Source organism: Corythoichthys intestinalis, chromosome 16 (assembly GCF_030265065.1).
Source record: "Corythoichthys intestinalis isolate RoL2023-P3 chromosome 16, ASM3026506v1, whole genome shotgun sequence".
In the NCBI taxonomy this organism is placed as follows: Eukaryota; Metazoa; Chordata; class Actinopteri; order Syngnathiformes; family Syngnathidae; genus Corythoichthys; species Corythoichthys intestinalis.
The window spans coordinates 26,802,117-26,819,877 of record NC_080410.1 but is presented as its reverse complement, the minus strand read 5'-3'; the positions used below and the strand labels follow the sequence as shown (position 1 = coordinate 26,819,877).

Here is a 17,761-nt window from a genome sequence, read left to right as displayed (position 1 = left end):
CCCTTTGTTTTATTCCTATTAAAATTATAGTCCTTAATATTTAAATTTGCAAACGATTACCTAATGTTGTAATTTTCTTTGTGGGCCCCATCAGAGCATGGGCCCTTAGAATCAGTATCACTTTTCATCCCTATACGGCGCCCCTGCCCATTTTTCTATCCAAACTCAAAACTCACCTGTTCAGACTCGCCTATCCATAATGATCCCTAATTTCATTGTTTTTTTTTTTCTGCTAATTATTTTTTTATATTAGTATCTTTATTGTTTTATTGTTATTGAGTGCCACAACAGTGCTTTCAAATAAAATGTATTATTATTGATATTATTATTATTACTGTTCGCTTGATTAAACTCCAAACTCACGCATGGGCTCAAAGGCACTATACTGGGTGTGACGCGAGACATCAATGGAAAGCAACTTCAGAATGAGCGTGAAGCAGCGATGAAGAATTTTTTTAACAATTTTCCTTTATGTAATAATTGATATATTTCTTTGATACCTCAAAATACTTCTACCGCAGACTTGTTGGCTGTGAGCCAGTAGTGTTGCTTCTCGCCGTGTTTTGATTTTGTCATCACTAGAGGACTAAGGTTCTTCACACTATTAGGTGGTAAACTTTTAATCAATAACTGAAAATGCAATTTTAGCTACTGTATTGGCCCGAATATTAGACAGTGTTTTTTGCATTGAAATAAGACTAAAAAAAAGAAGGGGTCGTCTTATATTCGCGGTCTAGACATTATACCCATTCACGACGCTAGTGGGGCCAGATATCATTGAAGCGATGTTCTGTCATGACAGATCTCAGCTACTCTCAAGTTTAACCAGTTTGCATTATTTTATTGCAATGTTTTTCCTTATTCAGATTTGTTTCAAGACTACAGTTACAGTTAGACTTCACTTTGATGGTTAATGCAGTTATTGCAATGTTGTTGTTTTATCACAGTAGATTAGTTTATTTACATTTCAAAAACCAGAAGCTATTCATTATGAATGTGATTGCACTTTACTTTACCTATTTAAATGTTCAGATATTAAGATTTGAATGAGGCAAAATAACATGCTTTTTCTCTCAAATATATCGTTATAATCATTTGTTTCATGTGTACTGTATTTTCTGTATAAAAATTAATTTGGTGTTCAAAAAGTCTTTTTTTCAAACTTGAGTCTTGAAAAAGAGGGGGTCGTCTCATAATCAGGGCTGTCTTATATTCAGGCTAATACGGTATTTTCGGCTGAAAGTTTTGGGCTCCGAATTTTCGGTCACCTCTACACTGAAAATTTTGGGGATGGATTTACTTGATAAAATCATTGTAACAATTTGCACTTACTTTTATTAAGTATTTTTTTACTGCTAGCAGTAAAATGTACTTAAGTAAATCCACCAAATATTTTTTTCAGTGTACTTTCAACTCATTGGCTGCAGTGACAGTGATAGACGTCCAATACGTTTGGCCTTGAAGGTCTGGCTTTGATTATTCGCTGCGAGCCACTCCCAGTTCAAATGGATTCGACTTCGATTCCCAACTTACGTTTTATTTTGAAACTGACAGCACTTTTGGTATTTTATCCAGGCTCTGGCCTTGAGTTGACACCGGTGCTTTGCAGTGAATGAGTTAATGTTGGAACGGTGGTGCTCTGCAACTAGGGAGTTTAAAATACTCCCTCTGTAGTTGTTAACTCATTTAGAGATCCAATCCATTTACAGTGGAAGGGTTGGCAGCGATAAATCACCATCAATGACAGCCAGTGAGTTAATGTGCTATTTATTGAAAATGCAGGTGGACAGGAATGAAAAAAACTGACGTGTGCACTGGGTATACATACAAAACACAGCAGAGGTTTATTCGAATTCTTGTGTTATAAAACTACAAGTAGCGTTACAGGTTAGTAATGTTTTTATTTGTGCACAGGGGGTAGGGAGGCACCCAGTGAACATCTGGCAAGTACTTCTAGCAGTTTTGCCTCACTAGTAACATGTCAGATGTCAACTAAACATTTGAACAGCTTTCCATAATTTTGCTGAAATTTGATCCAGTTACTGGTATGTGTGTACCCCGTTTAAATGAATCTCGTAGCAAGCAAAATGGCAAAAATAAAGACGTTAAACAAACTAAAAGCACATTTCTGTATTGCTTTTCTCCCTCCCAAATACGCCACTATTCTCTCTTCTGTGACTATGCGATTATGATATCATAATTACCCGCTGGATTATAGTTACAGTATGCATGTTGGCTGTTTATTTTGAAATATGCATGGTGAGAGAGGGAAGTAGCAAGTAGGCGGGGGGCTTACTTGCCACCGCCAAGCCGTGAAGAATCATGTTACCGGTCCCCGAAAAGCGTTCATGCAGCGAAGGCTTTCACCACGTTAATTGGACGTGTTGTCATGTATCGGAGGGGGCCGTTTCGGCGAAGCAACATGGCAAACGTGCTCATTAAAGAACTTCTGAGTGCACCAACAAGTCTTTGATGGACACTTGAAGGCATTGCGTTGCTGCTGTTTGATTTATTCGGGATACTTCTACTAATGAGGCGCAGATGTTGATGGAGAAGGGGCATAATTGATGTATTCATTGTATGGAGTCATTGTTTTTCCAATATAAATCTGCCTTGATACAGATAATGTGGATCACTTTATAGTTAAGTTATTCATTAACGGCGATGGATATCCAGCCCAACCAATGAGCATACATCAATTAACACTTGTCAAAAACGTCAAAATTGCTATGTATTTGTTATGGTTTTAGGTGAAATGAAACTGGTTATTGTAAATTTGTAAACATGCACACCAGTCGTCTTATCTAATTCACTGGCATCTGGGCCTTGAGTATATTATTTGTTTGTGGCCATATTGCTGCAGCCAAGGGGGTGGGACTGAGCGCACAGCCGGGGTTAACTCATTGGCTGCCATTGATGGTGACTGACAAACCACAGTCACTCGAAAATTGAACTGTTTTTACATGGATCACATAATTTTGGCATGTTACCACTCAGTTACAACACTGAAAATAAGGAAAAAAATCAACGGCCTTCTTACTGTTGTATTTCGTATATCGATATAGCCATTTAAAAGCAATCCAACATTTACACCGCCGACAGCTCTCCCAGCAGTCCAACATTTGGATTGAGAGATCTGTCAGCAGTCCAAATGGATAGGACGTCTATCGCCGTCAATGGCACTGAAACATGATTTATTGTTAGCCATCGCAGTTCGAATGGATTTGATTTCTGTCAATGGTCGTGAACAAAGGTGGGTAAGTAATGCGTTATGTGTACTGTGTTACATTTACTTGAGTAACTTTTTGAGAAAAATGTACTTCTAAGAGTAGTTTTACTAAACTATACTTTTTACTTTTACTTGAGTAGATTTGTGATGAAAAAAACACAACTCTTACTCCACTACTTTGGGCTACATAAGAGTCGTTACATTTTTCCTCTATTCTACATATTTATTGTTTTTTCTAGCCAGCGATGCTAAGAGTAGTTCTACCGGTTTCACCAAAGAGACGTCGCAACAAAAATCACATGACTCCATCATACCAATCGGACGCAAGCTTGCCGTTCTAGCTTCACGCCAGCCTGTTCAGTCTTGTGGTGCCTTTAAAGCAGGGGTCGGGAACCTATGGCTCGCGAGCCAGATCTGGCTCTTTTGACGGCTGCATCCAGCTCGCAGACAAATCTTTAATTATTAAAAAAAAAAAAAAAAGTTTCGTTATACTCCTTTGCGCATTCCTGAAACCACGACGGTCACCGGTCATATGCTGGTGTTGTGCAGTAATGAGCAAATGTGACTTTTGCGGCGTATGTTAACTTTTTTAATGCTCGCGCAATTCGCACTAGATATCATCAAAAAGCAACCTAGATGTGCTAAAATAGATCCCCCCCAAGTCCCATGCCGTTGGCTGCGTGAGCCCAGGGTGATCATGGGACATGTAGTCCGTATACTACAACCGGCAACTAGAAAGCTGGTTCGCAGTAATTTTAGTGGGAAAGTGGCAAACATACATGTCGTTGTGTCTATGTATATTTTTATTTATCTATCAATCGCATTGGAAACGCGGGCGAGGCAGAGACACTGTACAAGTGGGGTCGCCGTATTTTGCTGTCGAAAACAGCGGCCGATGTGCGCACGTGCGTAAAGTAAACTTCTCTCGTTTTTAGGTTCGTTTCATTTTAGAAATCCTTTTGAGAAGATGGGAAAAAGAAAAAAAGACAAGTATTGTACTTATCGGCAGGAACTGAGATAAATTTGCCTTTGTGGAGAGTTTTTGACAACTTTTCAGATTAAGACCATTATGTCAAATCAAATTGAGGCAACGCAAGTGCAGGACATAAATGCAGCTCCGTTTTTTGTGTCACTTGTGATGACTCAACAAAGGAAGCAATTTATCCCAATTCAGCATGATTGCAAGGTTTTGACTATGAAAGGGACAACAAAAGGGGAGGATTTATTCAAGTCCTTCACTGAGTTCGCTAAAGGAAAAAAATCTACCGATGGATGAACTTGTTTCGGTGTGCACTGATGGTGCTCCGTGCATGGTGGGCAAAAACAGGATTCGTGGCACTTTGTAAACATGAAAAGAGAAGCATCCTAGGTTTCTCAACGCCTGAATGAAGCTTAACCCCACCAAGTATCAACCAGAATACAAAGCCATCAGGAAAACCATGCAGCACCTGAAGTCGCACATTAATGGTAAGAAATACTCGTCATTCATTAGTAACAGCATAACAATGTTATTAAAAAGAATTCTGAGACTAACCCCAAACCCTTGTACTTTAAAAGTGTTGAAATAATTTAAAAAATTATATAAAATGCGCACATTACTAGTATTTTTAGTTTTATTTTTAAACATATCGTATGGCTCTCACATAATTACATTTAAAAAAGGTGGTGTTCATGGCTCCCTCAGCCAAAAAGGTTCCGGACCCCTCATCATAAAAATGAAGTACTTGATATGGAGCGCTGCCCTCAACATGACTCAAATGCGTGGATTTTAACCTCTCTCCCAGTTTTTATTTGGCACCGATTGACCACGGAAAAACAGAGATATGATCCTTTTAATTTTAAAATACTGCAGTAATTATGAGGAAACTCTTCTTTTTAAACTAGGAACTATTTTCTCCACCAGAGGGCACTCATGCTCTTTAGACGAATAATGGTTCATTTATGGTTTTTTTTTTTTTTTTTCTCGTCGGAATTTTTTTTTTGGGGGGGGCCTAATGTGGTTATGTAATGGGGTTATTGTACAGTATCATTATTACCTCTAAGGTGACATGGAAGAAGAAAAGAGCAAAAAAAAGTTGATGTTAAAAAAAAAAAAAAACTGTGACCCTAAAGGGACATTAAAACAACAGTTCATATAGATAACTTTGTGCTCAGAAAAAAAAACACTGTTTAAAAAAAAAATCCAACAAAAAACATAAGCAGTTACTCACGATGTTACTCATCAATTGAGTATTCTTTTCACCTACTTTTTTACTTGTTCTTTGGGCAACTGCTTCTACTTGAGTAATATTATTTTGTTGAAACGCTACCTCTTACTTGAGTAAAATTTTTGGCTACTCTACCCACCTCTGGTCTTGATTGATTTAAAGCAGGGGTGTCCAAACTTTTTGCAAAGGGGGCCAGATTTGGTGTGGTAAAAATGTGGGGGGCCGACCTTTGCTGACGTCTTTTACGTAGAACAATATATTTAAGCAAATTTTAGCAAGCCATTCTGTGTGTCACATTTGCTGTATTATTTTTATTTTTTTTAATTAATAATTTCAACAATCTCGCAACTACCCTTTGTGCCGTTCTCTTTCGGCTCTCTGGCTCTTGCGAAATACTGCTGCTATAAAATTTAACTAGCTTCAAGTTGCTTAAATTTCTCGCTATGTATCGTCCCTGTAATCTTGTCATACATGTCAGCGTGTCTTGTTTGGTAATATCGCCTCACATTGAACTCTTTAAAAACAGCGATTGTCTCTTGGCAAATGAGGCAGACACAGTTGTGAAGAATTTTAGTGAAGAAATAGTCCAATTTCCACCTATCCTTGAAGCGTCGGCCGTCCCAGTCAACTTTCTTTTCTTTTGTTGATTGTCGCCATTTTAGAAAATTGGGAGTAAAAGGTGACACGGAATAATGTTGCTTAGAGTGCTGCTGCCTTTTAGTGGGTAAATGAGGAGCAGCATTTAGTGTGTAAGCTACTTCATATGCTGGTAGCAGTACTGCTGACCAATTTATCAAGTCTGTGTGCGGGCCAGACGTTATTGATTTTATGACAGAGGCTGGGGGCTGGATGAAATTTGACCACGGGCCGCATTTGGCCCCCAGGCAGGACTTTGGACATGTCTGATTTAAAGCCTCCCCCTTTAAGTCATTCACGACCCTTAGAGCGTGAGAAATCAAATCCATTTTAAAATTCTGGTAGAAAAGTGTCATATTTTTAAAAGAGTATTTTTAACTGCAAAATAGTACATTAAAATATGATCTTTCATCTCATAATTGATATCCGATGTAATCAACACAACACACGATTTCTGGATTTAGAGGCCTTAAATATACAGGTGTACCTAATGAAGTGTCCGGTTAGTGTACATAAAGGAATAAACATACCGTTTCAATCCTCGAGCATTATCTCCATAAAGGCAGATTACAAAGAAAATGGTTTAAAAGACCTTATATTTTATGCCATTTGAATGCGCAGGTGTTTTCTTATATAGTGTCTTGGCTGGTAGGCTGTTGGAATACTTCACACGCGCACACACAAGCGGTGGCATTACTAATCCCTAGTGGCTGGTCACACACTCTTAGCGAGCGCGTCCATGCGTGCGGAGCTCAGGCAGAGATCGAGGATGCTGCGGAGGAGCAGCGCAGGCAACCAGTTGCTCTCCATCCGCCAAAGTGGAACCTTAACCTCAACCTGTTGCCTCGGCGCCGGGACAAGTCCAGCCGAATTGTAATTAGGGGCCTAACGAATCGCAAACAAAGCAGCATGTCGCCGATGCAGATGCTTTTCTAAGGATTGAGAGGAGCGGAGCTTTCTGGGAGGTTTTGCCGTGATCTGCACGCGCGTCCGAGGAAGGAAGGATGGTCGAATTGGAGAAGGAGGTGCTCCCGCTGCCCCCGCGGTACCGGTTCCGAGACTTGTTGCTCGGGGACTGGCAGAGCGACGACAGGTAAGCTGCTCTGATTTTACGCACGGACGAAAGGCGCTTTTATTTATTTATTTATTGTGGGAGCGTCGTCTCCGCGCAGTTTGCGCCTTGTGGGCTGCAACAGGTCCACTTGTTGGCGTGGGCGCGCAAGCTGCTATTACACGGGAGTTGATTTGACCAAAAACGACTGCAAAACACTACTTTAGAACTTCAAATTCATTCCTCACACCCAGCAGGGATGCAATTCGGAATATAAGACGCAAGCATCCTTTTCCCCGTGTCTCCCGCTGTCATAATAGCAAAGATTCATAGTGGACCATCTGCCACCTGGACAGGCAATTTCAAGTGACTGCTCCCAGTAACTGACAATTAACCTTTGCTTACACTCCATTTGCAGACGGACAGACCTGACCTGCCATATGATATTCAATGCTTTTATATGGATATTTCATTAGGGCTGTCTAATGTGGAAAAAAAAACTCAACCTCCATTTGACACGCAGACTGCAGATCACTCGTTCACTTGTCAGGGCGCCTGGTCGTTTTCAACTAACTGGCTGCCATTGACTGCGATAGACGTCTAATCCAATTTGACTGCGAACATAGGTGCAAGCCCTCCCAGTCAAAAAAGATTGGATGTCTATCATCGTCAATGGCACTGGCACATAATCACTCATTATACCGAATGTGTAAACTGAATGACAGAGTTCAACATTTTAGCACTTGTCTGAGCCACAGCTGCTGCCATCTGCTCAAGTCACTTCGGCCGGTTAGAATCAATGGGGAAAGTGCAATATTTACCTACCTAACTCCCATATCTTTCCATCCAGCTATTTATTGACCGACCAACCGACTGACCAAATGGCCAACCTACCTACAGTACTGTATTGAAGAAGAAAAAAGTTGATTTTCTATTTTTACAGGTTCTTTTATTCTTTTAATAAACAGGAGATGACGACACACAACACAGGAACAAAAAGAAAGCAATAATTACCTAAGATACAGTGGTATGGAAAAAAGTATCTGAACCTTTTGGAATTTTTTCCTACATTTCTGCATAAAACCACCATCAAATGTGATCTGATCTTTGCCAAAATCACACAGATGAAAAAAACTGCTTTAACTAAAACCACCCAAACATTTATAACTTTTCATACCTTAATGAGGAAAGCAGGCAAATAATGACAGAATGGGGAAAATAAGTAAGTGAACCCTCAGCCTAAAGAGACTTAAAGAGCAATTGAAACCAATTTTTTACCAAACAATTTAAGTTAGGTGTGTGCCCAATCAATGACTGGTTTAAAGCTGCCCTGCCCACTATAAAGCATACACCTGGTAAGAATTGTCTTGGGGGCAGTTTACATGGCGACTCTGCGACACAAAGACGCAATGACTGAGTTTCGGACTCGCCTCGCATGCATATGGTGTCGGCGAAGACGGAAAATTCTGAATCCTACCTCCAAAGTGGAAGAATCCGATTGCGGGGTGTTGAGGGGGGCTTCCTCGGCATGCATATCGAAGGCTCCTGCGGCGCGAGACCGCGTCATTAACGTCAGCACTCGTACACGTCACATTGGGCGTGTGCAGTGGTGCTACTAAACATTAAAAACAGCAAATATGGCGGAATGTCGGCTTTAATTTACTGTTTTAATAATATTTTTAAATTAAATATGTTGACCGTTTCCATTTTTGTGCCTTTTTGAACAAAAGAAAAATGACATTGCTTCGAGTGGGCGGGCATATTTTTTTCCAGGCTGAGGAAGCTTGGTGGGGTCAAAGTGCATCATTCTCTGTCGCCCTGTAAATCTGCACTGCCCCCTAGGGCCTGGCATGAATACTACATCGTTTTCATGCGGAATCGCGACATTGTTCAAATGGAGACGCAAATGCAAATGCAAATTTGACCTTTTTCGTATCCTCGGAGAGTCACCATGTAAACGGCCCCTTAATGAGAAGCATTGTCTGATGTGCATCATGGCTCGGTCAAAAGAGCTGTCTAAAGACCTGCGATCAAGGATTGTTGATTTGTATAAAGCTGGGAAAGGATACAAAACCCTCTCTAATAGTCCAGATGTTCATCAGTTGACAGTCAGAGGAGTTGTCTACAAATGGAGAGAGTTTGGCACTGTTACTTCCCTCCCAAGGAGAGGCCGTCCACCAAAGATGATGCCAAGAGTTCAGCGCAGAATACTCAGAGAGGTAAAAAAGAAGCCTAGAGTGTCTGCTAAAGAAATCACTGGCACAGTCCAATATCTCTGTGCACAAATCAACTATATGTAAAACTATGGCCAAGAATGGTGTTCATGAGAGGAGTCCATGGAGGAAGCCACTGCTGTCTACAAAAAACATTGTTGCTCATTTAATGTTTGCAAAAAGGCACTCGGACACTCCACAGAAGTTTAGCAAAATATTTTGTGGACTGATGAAACCAAAGTTGAATTGTTTGGGAGTAACACACAACGTCAAGTGTGGGGGGAAAATGGAACAGCTCACCAACCTCAACACCTCATCCCCACCGTGAAACATGGTGGAGGGAGCATCATGATTTGGGGCTGTTTGCTACCTCAGAGCTGGGACAGCGTGCAATCATTAATGGAAGAATGAATTCAAAAGTTGATCAGGATGTTTTGCTGGAAAACCTGAGGCCAGTCAGGCGGCCAACTGCCTGTCAGGCAGTTGAAGCAAAAAAGAGGATGGATGCTGCAACAAGACAATGATCCAAAACACAGAAGTAAATCAACTTCAGAACGGTTTCAGAAGAACAAAATACACATTCTGGAGTGGCCAAGTCAAAATCCAGACTTGAACCCCATTGAGATGCTGTGGCTTGACCTAAAGACAGCGATTCATGCCAGACATCCCAGGAATCTGACTGAACTACAGCAGTTTTGTAGAGAAGAATAGCCCAAAATTAGTCCTGATCGATGTGCCAAACTGATTTGCAGCTACAGGAAACGTCTGGTGGAATGTATTGCTGCCAAAGGTGGGGCCACAAAATAGTAAATGTGATGGTTCACTTACTTATTTGCCCCCCTTCTGTCATTGTTTGTATGCTATCCTCATTCAAATATGAAAACCTATAAATGTTTAGGTGGTTTTAGTTAAAGCAGACACTGTTTTTTTCATCTGTGTGATTTTAACAAAGATCAGATCATAATCGATGGTGATTTTATGCAGAAATGTGAGAAATTCCAAAAGGTTCAGATACTTTTTCATACCACTGTAAATACATTTATTAAGGAAAGAATAATTAAAAGCTACCGACTAGGACAAATGTCCCCGACTACCCAGGCGCCTTTGAGAAGATCTGCCCCGAACTCTCAATGCATACACTTAAAAAAAATTTTTTTTTTAATTCTAATCGGAATAGGCGGCCCCCATGTTAACCCATGAAGTGGCTCACAAGAAAGTTTAATTTTACAAGGCAGCTGTGTTATCTGTTCATGAGCTTACTTCAGAGAAGTAACTTGAGAGCTGCGCAAATCATCAGAGAAACAAATTGCTGTAGACATGAATGTACCAAGTACAATGAACAAACATGGGAACAAATATCTCTCCTGTATCCACTAAAGGCCTTTTCACACTTGCGTCAGCCCAGTGTGAAAAGCGGTCCACGGCAAGCACAAAACGGGTGGAGCCACGAAGCCTGACAAAGACGCTGTCAGGAAGTGAAAAGTGGCAAGTATATTTACTGTAGTCCCAAGCACAAATGTGGTTATTTTTCATTGTTGCACATGAAAACAGAGACTTTTCCTATTTTAAGGAGTAGGGAGCATTATAATATCCGTGTAAAGAGTTTTACTACTTTTGGTGAGAAGATGAATAGTTTTGTTGTTCGTGAACTACATTTCAACACAAACGCACATTTTAATACCATTTAGCTTAGCAAGGAGAGGTATGAGAGTCATTTTTCGATTGTCCCAGAGCTCACGAAACTTTTAAATAAGCGCATTTATCAAGGTTTCGTCGGCCGTGATTTGCGTGTAGCCATCCGGTGAAAGAGACTGATAGCACAGATATAAGTACGCCTGCCCCTCTGCAAGGCAAGGCAAGGAAAATTTATTTATATAGCACAATTCAACACAAGGCAATTAAAAGTGCTTTACATCACATGAAGATCATAAAAATCACATTAAAATCAAAAGAATTTAAAAACAAAGATAATCGAAATAGGGGGAAAAAATCATACATAAAAATCGCATTTAATCACAAATTGAATTAAAAAAAAAAAAAAAAAAATACTACTACTACTACTGCTAATAATTGAAATCGGCAATGGAGATAAGCACAAGAGGAATTGAAAGCAAATAGATTGACATATATAGACAGTTATGGATATGCAGTGTTAAACAAAAGCGTTTTTAGCCCTGATTTAAAGGAGCTAACAGTTTGAGCATACTTCAGACCCTCAGGTAACTTGTTCCAGAGGTGAGGAGCATAATAACTAAATGCTGCCTCGCCCTGCTTGGTTCTTGTTCTTGGAACATACAGGAAACCTGTTTCAGAGGACCTTAGGGGTCTAGATGTTTCATAGGAATCTAACAAATCAAGCATGTATTTTGGTCCAAGGCCATTAAGTGTTTTGTAGACGAGCATTAGTACTTTATAGTCTATCCTTTGACTCACTGGAAGCCAGTGTAACGATTTCAAAACCGGTGTAATGTGGTCCAGTTTCCTTGTATTTGTGAGGACTCTGGCTGCAGCATTCTGTACTAGCTGCAGCTTCCTGACTGATTTTTTTATCAAGACCTGTAAATATACCGTTGCAATAGTCCAATCTGCTGAAAATGAATGCTTGCATACGTTTTTCCATGTCTTGTTGAGTCAGAAGCCCCTTAATTCTGGCTATATTTTTTTAGGTGGTAATAAGCAGATTTAGTGACGGACTTTAGATTGCTATCAAATTTTAGGTCTGAGTCAATAATTACGCCAAGGTTTCTGACTTGGTTTGTAGCTGTAAGTGACATTGTGCAAAGGTGCCTGCTTATCTTTGATCTTTCCTTTTTTGGCCCAAAAATGATCACTTCTGTCTTCTCCACATTTAACTGGAGAAAATTCTGGCACATCCATTCATTGATTTGATGAATGCATTTACTCAGGGAGACTAAGGGACTATAATCATGTGGTGACACAGATATGTAAAGTTGTGTGTCATCTGCACAGGTGTGATAGGAGATGTCATACTGTTCCATAATCTGAACTAGGGTAAGCATTAGGGCTGTCAAACGATTAAAATTTTTAATCGAGTTAATTACAGCTTAAAAATTAATTAATCGTAATTAATCGCAATTAATCGCAATTCAAACCATTTATAAAATATGCCATATTTTTCTGTAAATTATATATATATTCTGTAAAATAAATTGTTGGAATGGAAAGATAAGACACAAGAGGGATATATACATTCAACATACGGTACATTAGGACTGTAGTAGGCATTTCACTCTACTGTCATTTAAATCTGTCTATGCTGTCCTCACTCCGAAGCGTCTACTTTTTCCAAAGCTAGACAGCTAGTGAACGACGCCATAATAATCAGACTTCTTTCTTTTTCATCTGATTGATTAATAAAATGGCCTCAAACCATTGTCCTCTATAGACCGTCGTAAAACTACAAAAAAAAGTACACAAGCATTGCATTAGCAACAACGTTAGCTTAGCACGCTATACAGGTTCACTAAACATAAACAAAAAGCGTCTCATACAAAAAATATAACATTTCGCTTATTAACATAATATGTACATTATTTACAACAACCATACTTACGGACAAATCTTGTCCAAGGATCATATAAGCACAACATTACAACGTAGGCGTCAGCCCGAGATGTCCTGCAGCCATATTGAACTGGCAAGACAACAATAAACCATGTCGCAAAGCGACCACAAGAGTTCGCTGTTAGACAGCACAAAAAGCCTTGCTGTAAAACTTACTAAAAGGCAGAATACTGTCTGAGCGGGACATGTGCGTTAATTGCATCAAATATTTTAACGTGATTAATTAAAAAAATTAATTACCGCGCGTTAACGCAATAATTTTGACAGCTCTAGTAAGCATATAGATGTTAAATAAGAGTGGTCCAAGAATTGACCATTGAGGGACTCCACACATGAATTTGGTTCGTTCTGACTGATGGTTTCTGCAATTGGATGCGTTGTTGACGTAAGCGCAGCAACGCTCTGAAAATAGAGCAAGGCTGTATTTTGGGCACCGCCTCTCGGCGTAAATTCATTTAAAGTTGCTATTCCGCCCAAGAAGGCCGTCCACCCCTCACTTTCGCCGAGAAGTCCTCACCCACATATACAATTAATTGGTTGCCGCTGAACCCTTCACACTAGGCTGCCATTACTTTGAAACAGCCTTAATTCATCTACCTTTCCAACTTACCCACTAACTGTATGAGTATTGCAAACCCATCTATGTTGCCATCTACCAGCCCACCAACTAACCTGCATGGAAGTGAGGGAAATTCACACATGCAGGTGGTTAACGTGTTCACTGAGATGTGCTCTTGTGAGAGTGAAAAGAATAGTGCTCCGTAGTTTACAAGCAAACATTTTCTAAAAACCTATGAGAAAACATCTTCGCTAACCCTGATGATAGAGATTTGCTTCTCAGCGTGTTCCTTTTAAAGTGGCTGCGCTGGCCTCCAGGCAATCTCGCAATCTTCTCTGTAGAACTACAGTATTTAGGGCAGCCATGCAATTTATACTCTTCACCCAGTGCTTCCAATTGATAATTTCGATTTTTTTCCTCAAGGAAATTATAGAGATGCAATTCAAAACACTTTTTTTCACCACTTTTTTTTAGTTGAGGTCAGCAGTTGTCATCAATCACTTCATGTGTTTAAAGCGCTTTGCTCTCGCTTACTCGCCGCCTACCAGTGGTCTTCAAGCAGCTAGTCATTTTTCCACAAATTAGTGGCAGAGGACTAAAGTTTCTTATTGAATGCAGCATGGCCTCAGTCACCTGATTACATAGAACGTTGGCACGCGCCCAACCGCCTCACTTGCAACATTACTCAAGGGAATGTAAACAAAGGGCAGGATTTGAAATTGCTTTGGTTGTGGGGATTGCTGAGACTCTTTACAGAGTGTGTCTCTGTGAGCGTTGGTCTCACAGATGTTACTGCAATACCCTGCAAACACAGAAAGATCAACGGATAAGAATGGGCTTTTAAAAGAATTCAGGCTGTGTTTGTCAGATCATCACAGGGGCATTCAATAGAAAAGTTCAGGACTGTATTATCAATTGAATCAGACTATCTTCTGGAAGTGTTAGTGAAACTGCAAACATAGCAGTCAAATACACTGACAAACGAAAACCCACCTGCAAGTAGACCTCCACCCAAGGCTTAAAGGCTTACCACCTGCAAAATAAACAAGTGAATAGTTAACTCATTCAGTATGTGTTATGTTAGTTAAATTTATATGACAAACACTCATTAATGGCAATAGACGTCGAATCCATTTTGACTGGGAAAGACAATGAATTTTGGGCAAGGGGGTAGGTTTGCATAGGGACGGTAGGGACATAACACCTCCAACTTTCCAGGATGTTCAAATTGTCCTCACCAACTTTTAAGTAACCTTATTTGCATTTTTAATGAGTTCAGTTTTATATTGAGCTAATTTTAGATTGTCTTCCTATATGTTGTAAGAATATAATCGGCCCCATTATTAAGTGAAATGTTTTCATTGTGTTCAGACTTACATTTACCCCTTTTGACTTGCTGAATGTGCAGTCCAATTTCCCCCTCCTTAAACGCACGTTTAATTGGCTGATGACACACACACATGAACACACACACAGCCGCCATCGGAGAGGAGGTATATTAGAAGTATTTTTTTTTCACCAACAGCAGCCACTGTAAGCAATGTAAAAAGACGTCAGCGTTGTGGAGGTGGGGAACACACCAATAATTTTGCTACTGAAAGTCTGACTTTTATCAGAGTTAGCATAACAATAAACTGTGTGAACTTGCTAATCTGCAAAATTTGAGTAGGAAACTGCTTAGAGAAAAGTGTCGTCATGTACTAGTATGTGTTTTCTCCTGTTAACGTGAATTCAACTGTGAGAAATGTAGTGAACCGAGGTTTACCCCCTTCTCCCCAATTTTCACTTTTGTTTTATTTATGTGGTCCTAAAGCAGCCCATATCGGCTTACATTTTTTCTTGAGTTTGGCTGTACTTGTGGACAAAGCAACAGTGTTTTATCTGATGGAAGGCTCCATTTTGATTGATTTCTGTTATTGTCTGACAAAGAAGTTTTTTTTCATTTATATTTAATATACTGTATTTATTTGGTCAGATAATATTGCGTGGTCTTAAGACAAATGTTTATTTTTTGCATTCCTGGACAGTTAAGAGAATTTTAACAAGGTTGTACTTATTCAGTATGTTGATCTAATTTATGTTCGATAATTGCAATTTAAATTTGCTAATAAAATCCAATCATTTATTCTGAAAGTTTTCAAAAATGTTTCTTTAGTAGTTTTTAAAAACAAAGGTTTAAATCTAACAGTGGATCACCTGAACACATGTACGGTAAGTTAGTATACAGTAAGTCAATACAGATTTATTTTGCATTGATCATTTAGCCAATCAATTAATTAGGTTCATATTCTTAAAAAATGTAGCCCCGACCCCGTTCACCCAATCTGTTTGGTCTTATTAATGTCCTGTCCACAGCAAAATGTGTACATGAAGGTTATGCTGTTATATAGTCCCTACAAACATTGAGAACAAACTTACGCCTTTCATTTTGGGACAAGTGTTAGGAAAACAATGTCTTCAAACAATTCATCAATGATCAAAATAGTTGTCGATTAGTTGATTAAACGTGGCAGGCATACTTCACGACAAGCGATTCACTTTACAATAGGAAAGGTTCCATGACTTATTAGCTCTGCTGCCTCTCTCCATAAATTTTTATTTTGTTCCAAACCCCACTTGCGCTGTAAAAAAAAATAAAAAAACATCCTATTAGTCTTGCTAACTGAAGATAACTCAATTCTTCAGTTCTCTTAAGTAATCTATTATTTTGCGTATTGCTAACTCATTTATCAAGTTAATTTTGTCTAATTTAAAGTTAATTTTGTTAAATGAGTTGAATTATCCATTCATTCATCTTCTGAACCACTTATCCTCACGAGGGTCGCGGGGGTGCTGGAGCCTATCCCAGTTAACACTGGGCAAGAGGCAGGGTACACCCTGAACTGGTTGCCAGCCAGTCGCAGTGAGTTGAATTAAAATCTGCATCATTAAGTTTGTGGGCCATGTTGAATGAAATGGTTCCAGCCTCAGTCCCAATGCCCTCAAAAGAGCACACTGGCAACTGGGCAATCAGCCAGGGTTTTTAACTCAGTTGTCCGCACGTTCCGCTGCCAAGGTGCCAGCCCTGTTGCAATCCGATAATTTTATATTTGATTTAGCCTCCAAATGTGCGCATTATTGGTTGACTTTTTTTTATCTGGAGAATCTGTGTGACGTCATAATTGCCATTTTCGGCTGATAATTATCGGTAACTGATATCATCTTGCATCATCAGTTTTGTCCAATTCTGCACCGCCACCTCCTCAACCCCTCTTCCCTCTGAAGTCCTTTTCGCATGAGTGACGCGTTACACTACATAGTTGAAGCAGTTGGATATCATGGCAGCTCTGTCACCAACGTGGGTTGATTTTTCCGTGTGTGAAACAAACGACGCTCTCGCCATCTGCAAGACATGCACTGCAGGAGTTCCAAGAGGCGCCAACACCACTAACCTGATCAGCCATTTAAAGCTGTATCACAAAGATTTGTGGAACGAATATGAGGCTGCCGCTAGCGCAAAGGCTAAAGCTAATGTAAACAAACATAGACTAAGCTAAGCTACGGGGCTTGTGACGATCGGAGACTCTTTTGACGGCTCGGTCGTGGGCAGTGATGCCGCCACTCATCTCCGGTTCAAATCATTAAGCACCACGGTCAAACTGAGGCCTGGCGCGGGGGCTCATTTTGCGGCCGGACGGACTGAAGAGCACAGGCGGGAGGAAATGCCAGGCTCAGTCGGACGAGAGACGTTTTGACCGAAGTGACCCGAGAGCCAAAGCCCCTGATGAAAACATAATGCAGTTTATACATTTTATATGACCAGCATTCTTCATGAAAACATGCCGATCACACCAGTTTCACCACGGATATTTGGACAAGTGATGTCAGTCATGTAAGCATGCTTATCATGACGGCACAGTGGTTAGATGGTAATTTCAACATGCACGAAACCACACTCACAAGTAGTCAGTCCGTCAGTAATGCATTCAGTACGTTACAAATTTATAACGTCTTAATCAGATTATTTTTCTTAAATCTAGTCAAATAATTTTCTCCATCTTGTTTTGCGTGTTCAAGACTAGTTAACAGATGATTGTGCCAGATAATTCCCATTACTTGAAGTAAATATTACCATTTGATCTTATTTTTTTCTATTTCTCATTTTTCCCCTAAAGCCAGAAAAAAATGGCTTTCAAGTAATGTTTTGAACCATACTGATTTCTGAATAAAGAACATTTCTGACAAACAAGTTTTTTTTTTAGGATTAGATATAATGTGTTGCTTAAAATAAGGCTTTTAATC

General features: G+C 39.8%; 1 protein-coding gene across 1 annotated transcript in view; it reads left to right on the top strand.

Moving 5' to 3' along the window:
- The first annotated feature begins 6,828 nt into the window (after window positions 1–6,828).
- The window catches only part of kcnt2b (potassium sodium-activated channel subfamily T member 2b), a 147,408-nt gene continuing 136,475 nt past the window's right edge, over window positions 6,829–17,761 (top strand). The window contains exon 1 of the mRNA XM_057817470.1: window positions 6,829–7,165. Within this exon, the coding sequence (XP_057673453.1) occupies window positions 7,077–7,165 (89 nt within the window). The 5' untranslated portion in view covers window positions 6,829–7,076. The remainder of the gene's footprint in view (window positions 7,166–17,761) is intronic.